At 40.2% G+C, this 17,657-nt stretch overlaps 1 protein-coding gene across 5 annotated transcripts in view; it reads left to right on the forward strand.

Annotated features, from left to right (window-relative positions):
- The window catches only part of cpeb3 (cytoplasmic polyadenylation element binding protein 3), a 48,871-nt gene extending 31,250 nt beyond the window's left edge, over nt 1-17,621 (forward strand). For all 5 annotated transcript variants that reach the window (XM_052080302.1, XM_052080303.1, XM_052080306.1 and 2 more), the window contains 4 exons: nt 7,305-7,423; nt 8,713-8,827; nt 9,733-9,914; nt 12,346-17,621. In XM_052080302.1, coding sequence (XP_051936262.1) covers nt 7,305-7,423; nt 8,713-8,827; nt 9,733-9,914; nt 12,346-12,573 — 644 coding nt within the window. In that variant the 3' untranslated portion in view covers nt 12,574-17,621. The remainder of the gene's footprint in view (nt 1-7,304; nt 7,424-8,712; nt 8,828-9,732; nt 9,915-12,345) is intronic.
- The last annotated feature ends 36 nt before the right edge of the window (nt 17,622-17,657 follow it).

Consider the following 17,657-nt stretch of genomic DNA (forward strand, 5'->3'; position numbering starts at 1 on the left):
GCCTGTTTATTCGTCTGGCCTCATTCTCTTTCATGTACCGCTTTAGGCGACTGGACAAGGCTTGGAGCCTTTGTTTGGCAGTTTCGAGTGCTTCAGGTATGGTTATCTGGATGTACCTCTCGGGTATCTGCCTTTTCATCACACCTCTCTGGGCCTCCGTCAATTGACTCACATCTTTCCGGGCCGCCTTGATCTTAGCCTCCAACCGTCTTTTCCATGGTGGGTAACGTATCTCATGGCTTCCATGGTTGCTCTTATAGCCAGAGTCTCCAGGATCACTGATGCTGAAGCGTATATCAGCTCATTGGTTTCTGTGATCGTTACGGTAGGGATCGCCCTCAGTGCTGCATTCACACTTTCTATGAGACTTTCAGATGGTACTTCACATAGCCGTTGTAATCGGTTTCTAGGTTGCCCAGCTTTCATTCTCGCCATGATCTTAGCTTTCAGGTCAGTTGCTGCCTCGCTCAGCATTTCATTCATTGGGGCTGGCCACCCAATCTCATCATCTGCATTCGTTGGGGCTTGCCTCCCAATCTCTTGTATGACCTCCTCCTCTGATCTGCCAGCCTGGGGCCCTTCACCATGGAACTTGCGTAGTACCTCATCAATCTCAAGTTGTGACAGCAGTTGCCGTTTGTGGATGTTGGAACACTGAGCTACTAGTTGTTTCGTGGTCAACCGTGACTGTGGGTTTCGAAGTAACCATTTAGCCCACATTCTCTGCATGTAACCCCTTTGACTAGGGTTGCTTGAGTAGTAGCATTCCAACAGAGCCATGTTATTGCATCTCGCCCAACTCCGCTTTGTTCCAGTAGCCCATTTTTCATCAAGGTGCTCTGGTTCCCCAGCACCTGACGCAGACCTTCTTTGGCCGGGCGACGTCTGAGTCGGCATGTCATTCGTTTCATTGTCTCTCATCATTGTATGAGGTAGGCATTAGCGTGAAGGATCTTGCCCAAGGACCCACACTGGATGGTGTTATGATGTGCTCATTTTTTTTGCCCCAAGCCACCGTCTCCCATATGCCAAACCTATGCCTTACCAACTGAGCTATCCAGCCGCTATTTATATATATACAGTGCCCTCCATAAGTATTGGCACCCCTGGTTGAGATGTGTTTTTTAGCTTCCAATTATTTTATTTTTTTTCTAAATAATATGGGACCTTAATGGAAAAAAAGAGAAAAATCCAACCTTCAATACAAGTGCATTTATTCAGTGGGGAAAAAATCCCACATAAAGAAATAATTATTTGACATCAAATAATGTGTGTCACAATTATTAGCACCCCTGGTGTTAATATTTTGTACAACCCCCTTTTGCCAACAAAACAGCACCTAATCTTCTCCTATAATGTTTCACAAGATGGGAAAAGACAGAAAGAGGGATCTTCAGCCATTCCTCTTTGCAGAATCTCTCTAAATCATCCAGAGACCTGGGTCCTCTCCTCTGTACTCTCCTCTTCAGCTCACCCCACAGGTTCTCAATGGGGTTGAGGTCAGGGGACTGAGATGGCCATGGGAGGAGCTTGATTTTGTGTCTGGTGAACCATTTCTGTGTAGATTTGGCCATATGTTTAGGGTCATTGTCTTGCTGAAAGACCCAGTGACGACCCAGCTTCAGCTTTCGGGCAGAGGGCAACAGATTTTGATTTAAAATGTCCTGGTATTTCAAAGCATTCATGATGCCATGCACCCTAACAAGGTTCCCAGGGCCTTTGGAAGCGAAACAGCCCCACAGCATCACTGACCCACCCCCATACTTCACAGTGGGTATGAGGTGCTTTTCAGCATGCGCATCTTTCGTGGTACGCCAGACCCACTTAGAGTGTTTGTTGCCAAAAAGCTCAATCTTGGTCTCATCTGACCAAAGCACACGGTCCCAGTTGAAGCCCCAATACCGCTTGGCGAACTCCAGACGCTTGCGTTTATGATTGTGAGTGAGGAAAGGTTTTCTCCGTGCATGCCTCCCAAACAGCTTGTTGGCGTGTAGACAGCGCCTGATGGTTGATTTGGAGACTTTGTGACCCCAGGATGCTACCATTTGTTGTAATTCTGTAACAGTGAGCTTTGGAGATCTTTTGATTTCTCTTACCATCCTCCTCACTGTGCGTGGTGGCAAAATAAACTTGGCTCCTCGTCCAGGCTTGTTTACCACTGTTCCAGTTGTTTTGAACTTCTTAATTATTCCTCTCACAGTGGATATGGGCAGCTGCAGTTGAGTGGCAATCTTCTTGTAGCCTCTGCCTGACCTGTGAAGGTCGACGCACATCTGCCTCACTTGTATGCTGTGTTCCTTTGTCTTTCCCATGTTTAAGAGTGGATAAGAGAAATGGCCTCGGTGTCACGTCATATTTATACCCCAGGGAGACAGGAAGTGATGAATTACTAATTAAATGTTCCTACATACTCTGGTAAACTTTGTAAACTACTGTAGAAATGACAGAAATGCTTCAATTATATTTATTTCCTGGGAATTGTTAAGGGTGCCAATAATTGTGGAACAGGTGATTTGATGTCAAATAATTATTTCTTTATGTGGGATTTTTTCCCCACTGAATAAATGCACTTGTATTGAAGGTTGGATTTTTCTCTTTTTTTCCATTAAGGTCCCATATTATTTAGAAAAAAAATAAAATAATTGGAAGCTAAAAAACACATCTCAACCAGGGGTGCCAATACTTATGGAGGGCACTGTATATATATATATATATATATATATATATATATATATATATACACACACACACACACACACACACACACACACACACACACACACACACACACACACACACACACACACACATAACTGGCAAGGTAAGTAAAGTCCGTACGGGTTCTTTAGTGTGTTTTTGTTTTCGAGGTGACTCATATTATGGCCCAGTCCGGCTTGTGAGCCAAAAGCAATGACTTGAACAGGCCTTGGAGAGGAATGTTGCCCGATACAGGAAAAAAGCTAGAGAGCCATTTAGAAAAAAAAGCAAGCTACAGTTTTTTTTTTTTTAAATTACAGTATCTATATATATATACCCGCACACGGTCTGTCCTTCCGTCTGTCCCTTTTCAAAACGTACCTACTTCACCGCGCCGCTGCGCGCCGCCACTGCACCGCCACTGCGCCGCCACTGCGCCGCTCAGGCAGTGGCTCACTACGATCGCGCGGGCATCTTAGCGAAAAAATGTTGTCTACCCACAAGAATTGCAATGAAATTGTTAGTTATTTAGTAGAGCTAAACATCTCTTTATTTTCGCGATAAGCAATGAAGATAAACAAAAAGTTGAACCAAGCAACAACACTTTTGTGGGCCGAAGGCCCACCTTACCAGCCTTCCGCAGGAACTAGCTGATGAGCCGCCCGGAGGGCGGCGAACCAGCTAGTATCTTATATACATATAGCGATCAAAAACGATGCATTTACAAATCAATTATCTTTAACTTTGAAAGTATATAGTGTGTTGTACGTCATTAAATAGACCAAAGTTCTTCAAAAAAATTATCCACAATATGATGTATGCTTCCTCCAACATTCCAAAAACAGGCACATTAGTTGCCTATATGTGCCCTGCGAATGACTAGAGATCAGTTCAGAGTGTACTTCACCTGGCTCTAGCTCATCAACAACTCTAATGAGAGTTAATATCTGGAGAAAATGGGGGGATTCAGTGCAAAAGATGAGAATACAATAATACTGCTATAAGCACACTTTTTTTTCTAATTTTCAATTTCTGGGATGCAGTCCAGTATTTTTTCAAAAAGGTGGACACGGACTAATGTGAAAAAAACACTGATCATTATCATGTGTCAGTTTCAATCATTGCTCATCATGAGTTATAGAATATTCTCTTTGTTTTGGCTTCACATGATCATTGCTCTCGTCAACTGTGTCCAGTTGGTGCAGCAATCTTTTATCTACCAGACAGGAGAATATAAGAGGACGTATTTTTAGAAGTGCACCAGTGGTGGCCAATGGCAAATATTATGCCGCTGAGTGTCTGTCAATTGTGTGAGCAGGTACTTTTCTTCAAACGATAACAACGGCATTAGCTTGATTGTTATTATTTTTTCTGTGAAAGCTTATACTATGTTATGAATAATTTCTTGCTATGGGAAAAAAAATCATGACTTGAATGCAGGCCAGCCTTTGGTTCTCAAATGTCTGTGATGTCATGGCAACCACAACCACAAGTCTGGTCACTATGGTGATGTCAGGTACATGCGCCCTATATCACCCAACACGGTTCAATGCTGCAAATGTTAAGGAGCTATTCTGGTCTGTGTTTGGGGGTGAAGGAGATGGCAAAATTGTTTGAACGCTTCCACCAGTGTTTAAGATGACATCATACTTGCCTGAAGCTGAAAAACCGACTCCCAAAACAGAGCTGCGTCAAAATGTTTTTCAAAGATTAGACTGCCACCTTTTGATGAACATAATTTTACACTATATTAATGTGGTTGTATCTTTTTACTGTTTTGTTGCTGCATGAAAATTACTATGAGAGAAAGGCTTAGAACATACTGTTTGCATTTTAAAAGGAAAAATGTTGTAAAAACAAACAAACAAACAGTTGGGTCATTTCAAAATTTGAGGACAATTTACGCACCAACATTTTTGAAAAATACACCATTTATTTTAAAATGTGTTTTCAAGAAACCTGGTTATATCCCATCATGTAACACTGTTAAGTATTTAATGTCATCAGTGTGTGAATGACCTTTTGCTTTCCTGTCATGACAATCTGTGCTCCATTGTTGATTGTGTCACTGGGTGACAGCGTAACTTGAAGGTAGAAAGAGGTGCGCGGAAAGTTAAGTCTGTTTACTTTCTTCGTTCTGTAGCATTTCCACATTACCTTTTGTAGGTTTCTTTGTTTTTAATTATTTCCACTACCTATAATTTGATTAAAGGCTTCTCTCATTTAAACCGGGACGGTTTAAATTCCTGTTTTGTCAAAGAGAATGGCCCTTATTTCGGGAAGTTTATTGTTTGAGCTACAATAAGGCACAAGGGACTCGTTGACTGTAAACAATCATCTGTAGGATGGAAAATGATGCTGCGGTCATATGCCCCCCCTCCGGCCCCTCCGCCTTTTTCCTCATAAAAATCTGCAGCATACGCCTTTGCAGATGTGCGCTGTCCTCTCCCGACTTCAGTCTCTGTACTTTGCATTGAACACATTTTTTAAATATACAGATGACATGTCATCCCAGTCCCACTGGCCCAGCAAAATCACCTAAAATATATATATATATATTTTTTGTTCCATCCACTGCAACCATCATGAACAATATGAACGGATCCATGGCACTTTTCAACACGCACTTTTTAACATGCACTCGTAATGTCTTTGATTTTATTTTTTTTTAATTATGTATTTTTATTCATTTATTTTTATTATGTAATTGTAAATGTATTATGTATGTAAATGTGTCTTGATGGGAATGTGTGAATGTGTTTGTGACGCTTGTCAAGGAAGAATCTATCTATTTATCTGTCTATCAAGAGATCTTTGTTTGAGCAGTCATCTGCAAACTAAATATTGGACCATTTGGCTGGTGCAGAGAACTATTTACAGTAATATACCAGCCGATTAAATACGAGACTATATTGTTGATACCGATGCACTTTCACACAAGTGTCTATATGTCAGGGGTGTGCAGAAACCACAAGTGCAAGGTCCTCAAAGTTGATTTTTTTTTTTTGTGGAAAATAAATCTATCATATGCACAAAATGTTATTTTTTATGGCCATTCAATATACATTTGTAATCTGAAGAGATGGGTAAACAACTCAAGACATCCTTTTATGGAAATGATAAGGTCGAGGTGGACAATGTTTTCGAACGTAGCGAATGTTGTGTTGTCGTCAGGCTGTATACAAAATCGCAAATGTTTGCCAAAGGGTCATCAGACATTTGCCAAAGGTTTGTCTGTACTTTTCTTGTTGCAAGGGAAATTTGAACATAAACATTATAAAGTAGCTTTGAAACACATTGAGTACCTCCACCATCGCCATCTCATTCAACTTGCATCTAAAATGCTCCCATTTTGTTCCAAATGCTCGTAAATCATTGATTCGTTTCACTTGAGAATTAATTTTCCCATAGCCAATTATGAAAATAATCTGTTCAATCCTTAAACATCTGACTGTGCATAAAAAGTAAATACTGTCGTACCATTTAGTTGCCATACAAGCTAACCGATGTTAACGTAAGAATTAAAAAAAAGATTTATTGCCTTCCGTTTCGATGATGATTGACCTACATGGTAATGAATGTGCAGAGCTGGTACTTCGGACTAGAATTTTTAACAATTCCAATGAGCGTCAAGGATTTTGGAACTTGAATTTGCATTACATCATGCGCATGCTTTCTCTACCTTTTCTCACTCGCCCACCTCCCGCCAGTGACTCACTTGTCTGCCCTCCATTCTTGGCTCTTTTGTCCAGGGTCACGGAACACGCTGTTCCCTTTTGCGGAGGGAAGATTGTGAACTGCTAGCCAGCTCTGCCTCTTCATACCCTGTTTTGTTTTGGGTTTTTTTCTTTTTAAACGGCGCAAGACTGCCGTTATGTTGTTTTGCTGAGATGGGATGCCCAACAGTTCTCCTTATGGCAACCCTCTCGAAAGTGTTGAGAAATCATGTTTGTGATGCAAACCCCAAAAGGGCAACTTAACTGTAGTCAAGAATTCAACAACGAATTGCCATTTTTACTTGTTTGCACAGGAACTTGTACTGTGACTCTCTGGTTCCAAATCACATGTTCTTATTTTGGGCTTCTGCTTTAAAAGTCATTCAAATTATCCTGTAGATTTGCAAAAAGTCTTTTTTTTCCTGCTGCCTTAACCTTACTGAACCGATAAATCCAAGCCCACTTTGCATTTTTGGGTGGGTGTAAACATGCTTGAGCTAGTCTTGTCCCACCAATAATCGGCCGAATGGTGCCTCATGCCAACCTTGGGGAAACGTCGGGCTCCCAGTGCTAAATAATTCAACTGTAGAGAGTGACTAACTGATTTTCCTTTTCTGTTTGCCTCAAAGAGCATCACTGAATTTTGTATGGTTCCGTTAAAGTGTCCACTCTGAGACAGTAAAGTGACTGCTGAGGAGCCCCTGAAATCCATCAGGGTATATTAACGTAACTTGTGACCTATGCGGATAAGAACCAGCCTCAAATGACTGAATTTGGGGGATTAAAGAACATTCGGAGACTGTGACAAACCCTGGAATATCTATGATGAAGAGGAATAATGACATCGTTTTTTTCAAATTGTCTTTTTGAAATCTGTTTACTCCTTTCCAGGTTATGCCTTCCTGCTGTTCCAAGAGGAGACTTCTGTTCAGGCCTTGATTGATGCCTGCATCGAGGAGGACAGCAAGCTCTACCTGTGCGTGTCCAGTCCCACCATCAAAGACAAACCGGTGAGTTGTTTATTACTACATGTACTTATATAACAATACTCATGGGAATATATTCTTTATCTTTTGTGTATGCTTTTGTGAAGTAAAAAAGAAGAAGAAGAAGAAAACCTTTATTAGTCTCACAATGGAGAAATTCCAGATTCACAGCAGCAAAGTTGTGAAAGGAAGAAGTAGAACAACAAAAAAAACAGTAGAATACTAGTTTTCATATTAAAAACATGTTACAATGTTAAGAGTTTTGGTATTTTTTGGAAGGGCCTGCAATGGATTCATGGCATTTCTACTCATTTCAATGGCAAAAGATAACTTGAGTTACACATGTTTCAAGGTACAAGTATGGTCACCTAACGGATTAAGCTCAAACGTCAAGGCACCACTGTATACCATATGTTTTTCAAAAAAAACTGTCACGTTCTCGAAGAAAGCGAAAGTTCAAATGGCACTGTATGAGAAATAGCTTGGATTCTCTCTTGGCTCACAAAAACTGCTACACGGACAAATGTGAAACAAGAGTGTCGTTATTTTTGTATACTCTATGGATATATTCAACTGGTTCTCAGTTATTTATCACTGCAAAGGACACTACCAATAGTCTTAACAAAGAAGCTCAGCTTCTCCAATTGCCACTTGGTCACAATCACACCCTGAGAAACCTTTGGGGTGTTCAATCAGCTCATGCGTTTTTGATCAACACATTAAAACCATAACCCGGTACTGCTTTTTGCACTCCAAAAGTCTATGTTTTGATGATATCGAAGTAAAACTTGTTTAGGCCTTAGTCTCCTCACTTTTTGACTCTTGCACTTCTCTTTTCAATTGCCTCAACAAAACTTGGCTGGCTCCAATTACTTCAGAATCCCTAGATCCTAGGGGTTCAGTCACATCACTGCATTTCTGTCGACCTTGCACTGACTTCCTGCTTATTTTAGGATTCAGTAAAACATTTCTACAGTCGCTTTCTAAGGCTCCCCCATTTTTGGTGGATTTGGTGTCAGTTTGTAGGTCATCGCGGTCTACTGACCGCCTTTTACAAACTCTCACACAAAATTAAAAACTAAAGATGATAAAGCCATGCAGTCTGTTGCGCCCAGATTCTCTTCCATTTCAGAAAAGAGCTGCTTCTTCTGTCGACATTTTCAAAAAGCTGTTTGTTTAGACTTTCTTCTTGTACTACATTTATGATTCTGTATTTTAATTATACATGACGCGCTTTGTGAGTCCTCCTTGTGAGAACTAAGGATTTAGGGTGTGAAATTTCACCCGATTATTCGAATCACTTTACCCCACAGGTCCAGATCCGTCCCTGGAACTTGAGTGACAGTGACTTTGTCATGGATGGCTCCCAGCCTTTGGACCCCCGCAAGACCATCTTTGTAGGGGGAGTGCCCCGGCCTCTGCGAGCAGGTAGCTGCACCCTAAACCGGTTGCCAGCCAATCGCAGTTGTCATGAATATGTTCTGTATAAAGTATTCCGAGCGGGATGGAAGAGTTTTTTTAAAAATTGCTTTAAACCTTGCAATGTACTACAGGACATTAAACTGGATTTTGAAGGATGTGTTAGAGGAATCTTTGAGCAAAATTGTATCATGGTTAAAGTTTCATTTAAGTTGGGCACGTCTAAACATTTGGGTGCGTATCTCGCACTCCCAAATGCCTATGCACAAAGGCGCCGGCCACCTGGCCAGGGCTGTTGAAGTCCACATCCCTCCCGCCGATCTTGAAGACAATTTTCCCTGTGTGCCGAGTCATTTCTTTAACTTTGTCCGAGAAAAACTCTGACAGAATGTCACTTAAAGGAGAAGTCAACCAAAGAAAGTTCTTTAGAATAGTATGTTCCATGCAGCCTGAACACGGTATTCTGATGAATAGATGAAAAATGAATCCACCCATTTTTATCCATCTTGGGCTGAGGCCACTTATCTTAGCAGTTGCTCGGAGCTCACGTTACAACCAATCACGGCTTGGCTTGCAAATGTCACATGACCGAACTCAGAAAGCAGGTGAGCTGCGATTGGTCAGTACATGAGTACCGAGCAACTGTGATGTCATTTTCAGTCAACAGCAAGCAGCAGAATGGTCACCCCTGACTTGGATAAAAAATTTGCTGCTTAACTCATATTCCACAACCGCAGTATTAATCAGAATCAGCGTATACTGGTGGCGCAAAGAACATATTGGAAATACATATATTATTATATACATACATATATATACATATATTTTTTAGCTGACTTCCCCTTTAAAAAAAAAGTCAAGTCTTTCAATACACATGCTAACGCGAATCAAATGTCTCTTGTCAACTACTCCAGTGGAGCTGGCTATGATCATGGATCGGCTGTACGGTGGTGTTTGCTACGCCGGCATTGACACTGACCCAGAGCTCAAATATCCCAAGGGGGCCGGCCGTGTGGCCTTCTCCAATCAGCAGAGCTATATTGCCGCCATCAGCGCTCGCTTCGTTCAGCTGCAGCACAATGACATTGACAAAAGGGTGAGTGAGTTCACGCTGCCACTTCCCTTCCTCTTGGAGGAGGCGTTTTGACCACCGCCAAGGTTTTTTTTTGCCATCATTCCAACGCTACGACGTGCAGCTGAACTCCCTCTCGGCGTCTTCGCCGTACCTTCACTGTTCATTATGGTCAATGTTTCATTATGCAACAATGGAAGGCTGGCCGAGGTTGTCTCATCAATGTGGGCCAACACGTTTCCAGTTCCAGACACACTCGATCGGTGTAATTATACTTCCTCACATGTCGAGCCACCCATGTTGCACTGCTCCCTGCTCTATGAGCTGCACCAGCCAATAGCAGATGCATAGATTGTGACCGAACAACACTGGTTTTCATTGAGAACACTGAGCCTCTTCAAGGCGTGGCCCCTCATTGTATCCATCGATTTGTGTGGACAATAGTAGCTTACCGAGAGATACCTCTGAAGGGTGTGACTAAACCTTAAATCCCCCTTAAATCTTTATTCTTCTGCGAACCATGATATGATGAGTAATTCTATCTTTAAACATAGCAGGATCGGCTCTCAGGAACATTTCACCATCATGAAAAAAAACTCACAGGCACAGCAAACATCTCTTACATCCCAAACAAACTCTCATGCAATAAAAGCAAACCTTTCACACGCACCAAAAATCATCTCTCACCCCCCCCCCCTCCAAAAAAAATCAGGCACAAATATCACATGCCAAATTACCTCACATGCACAACTCCAAAAACTTACACTCTCAAAAATCTCTCACCCAACCCTAAACACTCTCATACACCACAAAAAAAAAACACAGGCGCAATAATTTTTAAAAAATAACTCATGCGTATCAATAAACCTCTTCCACTGAACACAAACCTCTAATAGTCAGTTAAAAAAAAAAACTCGCTTGACACCAAAAAAAACACACTGATGCACGACACAGAATATCTCTCACGGGCCAAAAACCTCTCAGGCATGCCAAAGAACTTACGCACACAACGGAAAACCTTTTGCACTGGTCTAAAAATGTCTGGCTTACTTACATACACACACACACACACACACGCGCACACACACACACACACACACCCACACACCACCACCACCACCACCACCACCAAAAACCTGTCACTCTCCCAAACACTGACGCAGACCAAATAAATGTCACACAACCAAAAAATCGCACGCACGTACACAAATAAACACCAAAACATCTCACACACAGCAAGAAAACTGAAACCTTTCAAATGCGCCAATAAACTTTCACATCCACAATGAAACTTCTCACAAGCACCAAAACAAAAAACAACAGTCACGCAAAAAAATAAATAAAAGAACTGAAACTTTAAAAACTCAGTCACCACAAAACATCTCACACATGAAAAGAAAAAAAGACACAGAAACAAAAACCTTCTTTCGTGGCAAAGACATACTCTCACCTGACCATTTAAACTCACACAGACCAAGAAAACACAACAGAAAACCTCTCGCATAGAACAAACGCCTGTCACATAAGGGTCCAAATTGTTCTCTTGTCCACTTCTTAAAACACAAAAGTCTTTTTTCCCTTTTTTTTTTATTCCGAGAGACCTTTTCTGTCTAAGATTTTTATTTGTCTGTCAAAAGTTATTGTGTGTGCGTGAAAGGAAATTCGAAAATGTCAACATAAGCCATTTAAAATCTTGGATGTTGATTGGCTTTGCATGCAGTGTCTCCTTCCCTCAGTCTGTTGCCAGGTAACAGTTCAATTGGCTCCCAGGTTAACCAGTTGAGTTTATGTTTGCTATGTTTTGTCGACTGTCTATAGCACCTCATACAATAGGGCTTATTTTCTTGATGGGTCCCTGTGACAGATGGTATTTTTCGAACAAACAAGAAACGATCAGCATTTACCACGTATTGATATGTCACTCTCACAAGTTTCTTTATTCATTGCGCTTTCTAGTGTGCCGCAGTAGACATGAATAAATGTATAAAAGAATAAACACTTGAAATTAATTATCATGTTTCATTATTAAGCCTGTTTAACTCATTTCAATTTTCAGACTCTACATCAATTTCATTTTGGCACCAAAAATCTGGTTGACACCAAAGATGTAAAACTGTTTTAATTTTTAATGTTCTTAGTAGTTTTGAACAATAATTATTATGAGTTTCAAATTGAAGGATTGCGCTGTAAATTTCCTTTCACACACAAGTTTGAGATTAAAAGAAAGATTTTGTGGCCAGACTCCCACAAGGTTTGCATCATCATGCTTCCTTGCCTGAGCATGCAAGACAGCATCACCATGGCGACCAAACCCTCGTTTCTTTCCCTGATCACTGGTCAAGTTCTTTGATGGATGGAAAAAACAAACGAAATAAAATGATCACATGGGCAATGTACTATAACCGTGTGAAATACTGTTCGAACGAAGGATTATGTCTCCTGTTCTTTCTCTCAGGTGGAGGTGAAGCCGTATGTGCTTGACGATCAGATGTGTGATGAGTGCCAGGGGGCGCGCTGTGGGGGGAAGTTCGCCCCCTTCTTCTGCGCCAATGTCACATGTCTACAGTACTATTGCGAGTACTGCTGGGCCAGCATTCACTCGCGAGCAGGCCGAGAGTTCCACAAGCCACTTGTGAAAGAGGGCGGTGACCGCCCTCGACACGTGTCCTTCCGCTGGAGCTGAGTCATGTCTGCCTGACCATCCCATCCTCAGATACATACCAAAAAAAAAGCCTCTCAATCTGTAGGCAGATCATGCTAGATAACACAACGCATCCCATATTTACACCCTCCGGCCCAACACATTGTGTCACAGTGTGATGAAGCATTGTGAGAAGGTAAAGCTTAGAATTTTGCACTTTGGCACACCACCTCAATCACACACATGTGCAGAATGTAACTTCAAACACTTGACTACTTTCAGCTCATTCTTTGCTTTGACTAGGTGGTGAGGTCCTGCCTCATAGAGGTGAAACCATGTGAATATTTTAAAAAAATACAACAACATATTTTTAGTTTTGTACCTATCTATACATGTATGGATAATTTTAATTTAATGTAAAAAGAGCATGCAAGGGCATATATACAATACAATACAGTACATCTTTATTCATGTATTGTAGCTGGTATAAAGCTCTTTAGACAACAGCTAACATAAAATAACAAAATACAGTCACTTCACGCAACACAGAACATAAGACGTGGACGTAATCGTAACCACGATAGTTATGGATGAAAGAGGAGCATCAAATAGTCATTTCACCAGGAATAAGAGTCATCAAAACTTGCATGACGTCCCGTGAATCTGCTCCAAGCTAATTTAGAAAATAAACAAGAAGCTTTAGCGTCCATTAACGAAAAAAGAGATTGGGTCACTTCTCCTGTCCCATGTTAATCCACTTCAATTCCAAGCGCCGGCTCTCAGTTCCAAATACGCATCCGCGCTACACGCTGAAGCTTCTCTCTCCTCATCCTCAACTCCGACAGCTATCCATTCAGCCGCACCAACTGTTGGACCAACTGTCCAACAGCGCCAACATCTTCGTTGAACAAAACGGTGCTCTCTGTGAAAAATGCTGCCCACTACAGGCACAAAAAACACAAGCACCCCCGGGGCTGTCAAGCGGCGATAGGCAAATTGCGCCAGTATTATTCTCCCCCATCAAAATCAGTGCTGCCGAAAAGGCGCAACCATCAAGCACAGATTCTTCTCCTTCGACGAATGTCGTCGCCAAAACGCTGAAAACAATCCACTATACATATATATTTATATATGTACACGCACGCACACACACACACACGCACATACATTAATATACAGTATAGGCCCCTTAGAGAAGAGTCGCAAAAGGCATTAAAATAAATGCACTCAGAAACTAGTTGGAATAATAAACATTACAAAATTAGGCCCCTGAAACAATTTGAAATGATAAAAATAATCACTCTATAATTCAAATATTAATACATCAAATACACACAATCAGATTAGTTCACTGTTGATTTCTACGTCTTTTTTATACAATTTTATTTATTTATTTTATTATTTTTTTAGAATTTTCTGAATGTATTGTTGCAATGGCTTTGCTGCTAAATTGATGGTATGATGAGATACCTGAAGTACACACACCTCGCGTGCAAAGAGGACACAACCGCAGTGCGCTCTCGACACAAAGATGGCTGCCACTGAACCGCATGTTTATTGCAAAGATGGCTGCATGCGATGACTATTTAACACCACCCATGTTTACACGACATGCTTAAGATTCATCGAGAGGCAGTAAACATTTAAAAGCATCGGGTGGGTAGATGCAACCTTAAATATCACAGATCCAATTAGGTCTAAAATAATAACGATAAACGGTGTCTGAGAGGTGAAGTACTTTTTTTGCAGTGATTGTTCTTATAATTGTGTGATTTTTATACCGTATATAGTTAGGTCAGAGTATGCCTAGAACTGTGATTCGCTTTAGCTGTCGTACCTGTCTGACAAAGTGATGTTTCACTGTGTGTGTGCGTGTGTGTGTTTGTGTGTGTGTGTGTGTGTGTGTGTGTGTGTGTGTGTGTGCGTGTGTGCGTGCGTGCGTGCGTGTGGATATACAGTACATATAACAGCTGCTCTTTCCAATGCACACAAACCAATCGAAAGAGAGCCGGGTTGATGTCCTCCCACCCACAAGGAGTCGCTGCTACTCTTGTAGTGGATGCAGTGATGAGAAAGAACGGAAATGAAGCTACTAGAGGTTGACAAATGTCGCATGTTCTCTACACATAGGTAGATGTATATAAAGATGTGCAAAATAGGGGTACCCTGTTAACCCCCCATTTAATTTGTCCTGCAAAGCTTGAAGTAACCGACCTGCTAACAATCTAATTGTGTTTCGTATGATAAGGTGATGGAGCGCAGCGATGGCAATTTTTTTTAAGGCATTTTTCTGGACAACTCATAGGCCTACAAGGTTTTTACAAGTTTATGTGTGTTCACTTTTCATTTTTGTTGGGGAATGATTGTGCGATCGCCCCAAAGCCCATCTCCTCTTTTAGTCCAAAACTGTTTATTGTTTTTCATTTTTGTATGTTTCGTGTTGTCCCAATTTTTTTTTTTTTTTTTACTAGCGGAAACATAACGGAAAAAAAGTAGTGGCTAACCATATACATCCCTATGAAAGTGAATTTTTTTTGGGGGGGGGGTTGTGACATTTCCTTCCCACCCAAGCAGGTTTTCCGTTTGTTTCTTCTCGACAGGATAGTTGTTCGTTATACACTACTCTTTGTATCGTTTTTGAGAGTCCGCAGTTGTTTGTGTTAAAAGACAACAACAACAAAAACGATAAAGCTTGCTTTCTGACTGACAAGATCTTTTGCAATACGTACCTCAATTTTGAAATAGGAGAGAATTTTGAAATAGGAGAGAAATTGCTATTTTCTAAGTTTATTTGGATAATATATATATATATATATATATATATTATATATATATATATATATATATATATAATTCTTGCAGAAATTAGATAACAGATGGTTGATTTATTTTAATTTGCTTTTATTCTGTGGTGTATAAGATGACAGCGGAATTAGTTAGACCAAATATAATGTTGGGTTTGTGTGAGACTAGTTAGCGGTCATGTCGAAAAATATCAAGATGAAACATTTCTTTTGTTGCCACTATTTGTGTCTTTATAATCACCTATTTGCTATGTTTTCTCTGGTTATAAAATAGGTTTTCTGCTTGTTTTGTTTTTTTTTTAAATACATGCTCGAATTGCTTTTGTAGGTTGGTTTGTTTGTCTGTTTTCCATAAGCCCTGATGCTAGCTTGGCCTCGTTGCAAAAATGAGTGGTGGCTACAAGAAAAGAATGTTATTTAAACAAAGCAGACAACTTGACCGAAAGTCCCCAAGGTGCATCAAGACTGGTGGCCTTTTGCTCATGCAACACTTGAATTTGTCCCCTTTCCTTCCTTTCTGAAGCTAATAACCTCTTTGTTGTTATGTGCAATACTGTTTGTACTATTTGTAAAAAAGAAAAAAATGGCATAAATCTTTATTGCAGAATTATTTTGATTGTGATTCACAAAAATAATTTTCTACTGTGTATTTACCGACTACCTGCTCGTACCTTCCAGTAGTATGTAGCCTTTGTACGGAGAACGTTTTCACTATTTTTATTTTTCATTTCATTTTACATTGTTTTTGTAAGATAAAAAAAGACTAACATATTGTTGTTTTATATTTGCTTTTACTGATTTATTTCTCAACCCTTAGGATTTATTGGGGGAGACGTTCATATCTGTTCAATGTAATTCATAATATATTATTTTGTATTTTTACTTGTAATAAATTAATTTTGTTATGCTAGTTCTTTCAAATTCTTTTTTTCCCCCGTTTATTTTTGAAGCTGGAATGTTTCCAAGATAATTTCACATGTCTCTGGGCTGTTTAAAATGATTTGCTTTGTGTATCAATAAGACAATTATGTACAAAGGAGGTATTAGTGGGCCTACATTGAAGATAGGGGCTTGATGAAAAAAGTGTAAAACAAATGTTTACTTATAAAAAAAAAACAAAAACGGAACTGAGCGTGTAGTATACACTACAGTACTTATGTCTTGTAGCAGCATGGCCCACTTAACACAAGAACTCAAGCTGACTTAGTGTTGTGTAGTGCACATCACTTCCTAAATAAGATCACGACTCTGTTGTCTCGTGTGACTGTATCCAAGTATGAGAGTAAGCATAGCGCTTTCAGTGCATAATACAGTATACAGCATTTGCACGACCTGTGAAAAGCGTTTTATCTACACTGGGCAGTGATTCCCAATCAGGTTGCTGTATGATCACAAGGGGTGCTATAGAGAAAATCTAATTTCATTTTACTCAAAATTATACTTTGTTCCTCTATGTCAGCAGCCTATCGTGACAGAAAAAAATAATGAAATGCTCTTTTATCACATGGCAAAAGGTAGAAGAAACCTGGGTGTCCCACCAGCTGTTGTCATAAATACAACAGTAATGGCTTTCTGTAAACTTATCAGCTTTGTGGTCAGTTAGGTAAATTCTTTGGTAAATTGAGATGAGATAATTTCAGTTTATATTTCATTCTGTGATATGTTTGTTTGGTGTGCCGTGTGATTTTTTTCTAATGTAAAATGGGTGCCTTGACTCAATAAAGGTTGGGAGACACTGATCTAAAGGATGCGTTCTCTCGTCAGTAATGTCACAAAATAAATAAGACGACCATAATTCTAATCCGTCTCAAGTGTATTTAATTGAAGAAGCATTTGGAGAAATATAAGAAGGCAAGTCCTCTTATGTCTCTATTCAAGTATAGAAGAATGTTCTGTTATTGCCCCAGTGTCCCAGTCTAGTTGAAACCCATACAAATGAGTTTCATGTTCATTTTGCATAATTATCTACAGCTGAATTATATAATTACTGGTCTGACTTAAACACACACTCAGCAAGTTCGCCTGGGTCTAATTTTTAATCCAAAGTAAGTGAATACTTTTTTCCAAACTCCAATCACATTGGTCAGCCATTTCTCCCCCCCATTAAATGTGCAATTCTTGAATGCCTCAGATGTCTGAAGGCCTGAATTTTGTTTTTGTTTTTTTGGGAGGGAGGGTGGACAAAGCTACCGTTAGACATTTATCTCAGTAAGACAAGTTTGCTTTGTGTGTATTCTGTACTAATGAGCAACTGTTATTAAATGCAACATCTGCTGTGGAAACTTCTTTGTGGTATTCAATTCTCTAACCACTAAAGTTTTC

This window comes from Hippocampus zosterae, chromosome 11, assembly GCF_025434085.1.
Source record: "Hippocampus zosterae strain Florida chromosome 11, ASM2543408v3, whole genome shotgun sequence".
NCBI classification, from domain to species: domain Eukaryota; kingdom Metazoa; phylum Chordata; class Actinopteri; order Syngnathiformes; family Syngnathidae; genus Hippocampus; species Hippocampus zosterae.